Source organism: Coffea arabica, chromosome 4c (assembly GCF_036785885.1).
Source record: "Coffea arabica cultivar ET-39 chromosome 4c, Coffea Arabica ET-39 HiFi, whole genome shotgun sequence".
NCBI classification, from domain to species: domain Eukaryota; kingdom Viridiplantae; phylum Streptophyta; class Magnoliopsida; order Gentianales; family Rubiaceae; genus Coffea; species Coffea arabica.
Window position 1 is genome coordinate 11,258,788 of NC_092316.1, and position 4,610 is coordinate 11,263,397.

The 4,610-nt window shown below is 34.2% G+C and overlaps 1 protein-coding gene across 1 annotated transcript; it reads right to left on the reverse strand.

Annotated features, from left to right (window-relative positions):
- Positions 1-1,486: 1,486 nt before the first annotated feature.
- Positions 1,487-3,509, reverse strand: LOC113738456 (uncharacterized). The gene is made up of 3 exons (XM_027265661.2): positions 3,009-3,509; positions 2,799-2,928; positions 1,487-2,603 (listed from the first exon to the last, which is right to left on the reverse strand). Exons 1-3 carry the CDS (start codon positions 3,139-3,141, stop codon positions 1,715-1,717), a joined length of 1,152 nt encoding a protein of 383 aa, XP_027121462.1. The 5' UTR covers positions 3,142-3,509; the 3' UTR covers positions 1,487-1,714.
- Between the last annotated feature and the right edge of the window lie 1,101 nt (positions 3,510-4,610).

Here is a 4,610-nt window from a genome sequence, read left to right on the forward strand (position 1 = left end):
ATACCAAGAGTCAAAGGTTTGGATTTTAACTTGTTCATATGATATATTATGGATTGGGGGGGGTTACATCTCACACCTCCACAATCTATATCCACACCCTTATAACTAAGTTGACCAAAAAAAACCATAGCATTTACGGGGCTTGGTAGAAACTTCTTCCATCCAAAATTAGATTTTTTTTTTTTGGTGAAAATATATGGTACTAATTTGGATTTAAAATTTACATCATTATGAATGGTCTTAAATTTTCTGATATTTTTTTAATTCACTTTGATAGCATTTATTTTTTCCCTTATTTGGTGGAGAGAATAATGTTTTTATCTCTTTTTATCATGTAAAAGGAGACGGGCGAATTTTTTTTTTTTCAATTGTGTTAAGAAAATATTTTTACCTTTTTGGCACGTTGTACTTCAAAGTTGATTTAAGTATAATTCTAGAAAACGCGGGATCAATAACTAAGATCATGATATCAAACAATTTTGATTAATTAAAATTTATAATTGATTTTTTAAACATCTCTTGTTATATGAAAAACAAGTTTTTGTATTGAAAAAAAAGTTTCTATAAAACTCCTATGGGCTTTATTGTCATCTTACTGCTAAGGGTGTCGATTTAGACTGAGGTAACATGGATTTAGCCCCATCCTTAATCAAAAGAGGTCAGTACTTGTGGTCCAAAAGTAAAAAGCTTTAAAGGAGAATTTTGACGTTCTGAAATGATTGAAAAGATTAATCTACATCTCAATTGGATGCACGTGTCATTATCTTTCCTTTCCTTCAATTCGAATGGTTACATTAGTAACTCCCGGAATCATCTCATAGCATGGAATTCAGGAACAAATATCAGCAGGGAATAAGGTCATCAAGAAAATTCCAAACCAAAACCAATCAGGACAGCGTACAATCAGTGATAAAAAAGTTTACTTTGGCTAGTTTTTTTATTGTCCTAGCCCCAAAATAATTATATATATATAGTTTATTTGATTATTCCCCTATTTTAAGGAGTTTCATCCCCCTATCTATCTAAATCATACCAAGTCTGTCGTGTAAGTGTATACACTGACAATTAAATCCTGTCTTGCATTTATACACGTTCTCGATTTAATTTTTACTCTTCAAAATATTAAAAACCTAAACTCCTCCTTAAGGACTGGGTACTTGTTAGAGAGAGCGATGAGAAATTATTCTTGCCTGTGATATGTTGGCAGAATGTACTTATTACACAGTACATCAATTTTCGAATTTGCAAGTTTGCAGTGAGGCCTACTTTCGACCTTGAACTGGAAAAGTGTACTGATGAAATCTGAGTTACAAAAGCCGCCAACTAAAATGGTCAATTCTCCAACCATTTTGGCTTTAGGCCCTTTATCCTAAGATCAGTTTAGGTATGTCTTTCTATGTAAAATGAGATTCACTCATTAATGACAGGCAAACCGAAAAAAGAAGGATCTGAACTAGTTAGTTACATGGCATGGATGATGGACTGATTAGGACCACAGAAGTATTTCACTGGTTATTGTCCAATATTTTCAACCCTGAAAACAATACAAGGGGTAAAAACACAGACTATTTAGACAAAAGGTTTATACCCTTACGTGAGGTAAAAATCAAAGAGATTCACACTTCATAGTCGAATCTTTCATTACAAATCTTCTTTACTATCAACACTTCTGTATGGTTTTCTAAGGAGGGAAAAAAGGATAAGAATTTACAATTTATATTTGGTGGAAGACATCCAGGCTTGCCCCACTCAAGTCTTCTTCAGATAGTGATGTCAATGGATAGTTACTGAAATCTCCTGAATTGTGTGCTTGAAGCTGGCCTTCTTGCCATGGCCTTGGCTTATGATCTTCTTCAATCTTGATCTCATTAAATTGCTGTTGATAATCAAAAACTGAATCAAACTTATTCTGATGATCAGCTTCCCATGAAAACACATTAGCACTTTCAGCTGCCATGGTATGAATCTGAATTGAAGGATGGCCACTGTTGATATTGGAAGTACTATTGCTTGAGCTTTCCTTTGCCTCATTCATCAAGAATGAACTCATTCTTGAATTTGAGCTATCAGAAAAATCTGTATCTGTCACACTTCTTTGGTCGAAATTCGTTAACGTTGGCATTGAACCGTATGCATAATTCGCATTCCCCTCAAATTCAGTGCTCTGATTCTGAGGCCTCATGGTGTATTGATACTGTGTACTAAGAAATTTATCATATCCACAAGGATCAATGGTTGCTTGGAATTCTAACAGAAACAATGGATCAAGGACTTGTTTGCTCACCATTTGCTGATCTCGCGAAAATTCAGTATTTCCACCAAGGCAATAACTGCTTGTTGTACTCGTGATTGGATATGCTTTCTCCATTCCAGATGATGGTAAATTTGGAAGTAATCCACTAGAAAAGGGTACCATCTGCAATGATGCACTATTATCTGTACTATTCTTCTCCTCATGATCTCTTACTTCATTTTCGGATAATGGCTGGTGAGTAATTGGATCAATTCCTTGTTTCATTAGCTTCTTCTTGAGACATGAATTCCAGAAGTTCTTTATCTCATTATCTGTTCTTCCTGGTAATTGTGCTGCAATTTGAGCCCACCTACCATTTTTAAATTAAAGCACAAAATTTTAGTATAGACAAAAGTACAAAGTATTCTATAAAGTAATTGAATGCATAACCAAAAGGGAGAGAATAAAAAAAGCACAATAATTAGAATTCCCATTCTACTTCCTTTCACTTCAAAGATTCTAAATGTGAACCATATATGTTCAACTTCTCCAGTGAGTCAAATACCTGTTCCCCAGAACTTCATGAAGCCTAAGAATGAGATCCTCCTCTTGCTGAGAGAACATTCCTCTTTTAAGATCAGGCCTTAAGTAGTTTATCCATCTCAATCTGCAACTCTTTCCACACCTCTGCAAACCTGCATGAATTGTCTTGATTAATCTTGGACTGCTTAATCCACAAAACTATAAGAAAAATCAAGAACTTTTTTTCACTTACCAGCTAGCTTAGGGACTGAACTCCAGCAGCCAACGCCAAATCTAGTAATGTAATTGAACAACTTCTCATCTTCTTCTGGTGACCACAAGCCTTTCCTTAGCTTCTGTTTTACACAACAGGAGTGGCGACCCATATGAGTAAAAGTGACAGATTCCTCAGACTTCTGAGGTGAGATTTTGTTATATTGGCTTGTTCTAATAGGCAAAGCTATATTGACAGAAAGCTTAACAGTAACCTTTGAGCCTCATAGCTCCGAAGATGGATCATTTATATATATTGGATTGGGACTTAACTTCTGTTATGAGTTATGACCCTGGTTGTCCTGACTTGGGAGTGAAAATACCAAACAATTTCTGGTGATTTAATGAAGACTGTAGAATATCATACTTAGATTTTAAGTTAACAAAGATGGAAGTAAAGATGGAAATAGAAAGAGAAAGAAATAAAGATGGAAGTAATCAAGTGGATTTTACGCAAATCTGGTGCTGCTTTTGCATTGGATTGGAATGGATTGGGTCCTAAGATACCTTTACCTTAAGAAAATGTATGGGAAATGAGAATACACTTGTGCATGCAATCTCTGTTTGTACTAACTTAAGGAGTAACAATACACTTGTTTTACAATTTTACCACTATATATATGTGGCTTAGATATAAATATATAGTGGAATTTTATAATTGGACATCAGTTATACCATATAGTGTGTTTGGACAGCCAATTATTTGGCCAAATATATTTGCTGACATCACCATTACAATTTCCAATACACCTTTTTATCTTCCCAATTACCTTTTTATCTCACATACATCACATCACAAAAAGTGCTACAGTAAAAATATTTCAAATAACTTACAATCCAACATGTCAAATAGCTTATATACTATATACAATATTACAAGTTTATTTCATTGTTTGACTATTGAGTTGGGGGATTTTTCAAGCCATTTCTAATGGGCACTTTTCAGTATATTTAATTTATATTTAGCTTAACGGTTTAAACACAACTCACATTAATTTGTTGCACTTTTGTCTTGTTCAGTTTTATTGATCTCTGTTATTTTGGACTACTAATAATATGTTGTTGACATGGTTTAGCAGATCGCAACAAATGTAAGAAGAACCTCCGTAAGCGACCTATGGTTTCAGAGGCATACCTTGATCCGTGATAGTGATCGGAGCCGAACCCACTCTAACTTTTTCTTTAAAAAAAAAAAAAAGAAAACAAGGATGCGACAAATGCACCAAAAAGTAAATAGTGTTGTTACTACTTTTCTTGATTGTATTAAACTCGTGTCAAATAATCTTTGTTCATGATTCAATTGAACCTTCCCTGTCAATTAATTTCAATTTCTCTTGTAACCTCAAATTCAACACCGTTCTACATGTGCCTAGAATACATTTACTAATTCGCTTATCCATCGTTTTCATTTGCAGATTCAAAGAACTTGCTTCCGTTTAATCCATCATCAGGCAATTTGAAAAAGGGGTCCTTCATCTCCATCACAACACTTTTTCTTCTTCGTATAATTTGCGTGTATTTTCTCAATTCTTCATATCTGAGGATGTGTACTGTTTTTCAATCCGCATTACCATGTTTCTTA

Bases quoted from the DNA above. Each gene is read 5' to 3' on its own strand.
- LOC113738456 (XM_027265661.2), bottom strand. From the start codon at position 3,141: ATGGGTCGCCACTCCTGTTGTGTAAAACAGAAGCTAAGGAAAGGCTTG. The intron at 2,929-3,008 runs GTAAGTGAAAAA...CAATTCATGCAG, and splicing joins TTCAGTCCCTAAGCTAGCTG to GTTTGCAGAGGTGTGGAAAG. The intron at 2,604-2,798 runs GTATTTGACTCA...TAAAAATGGTAG, and splicing joins CATGAAGTTCTGGGGAACAG to GTGGGCTCAAATTGCAGCAC.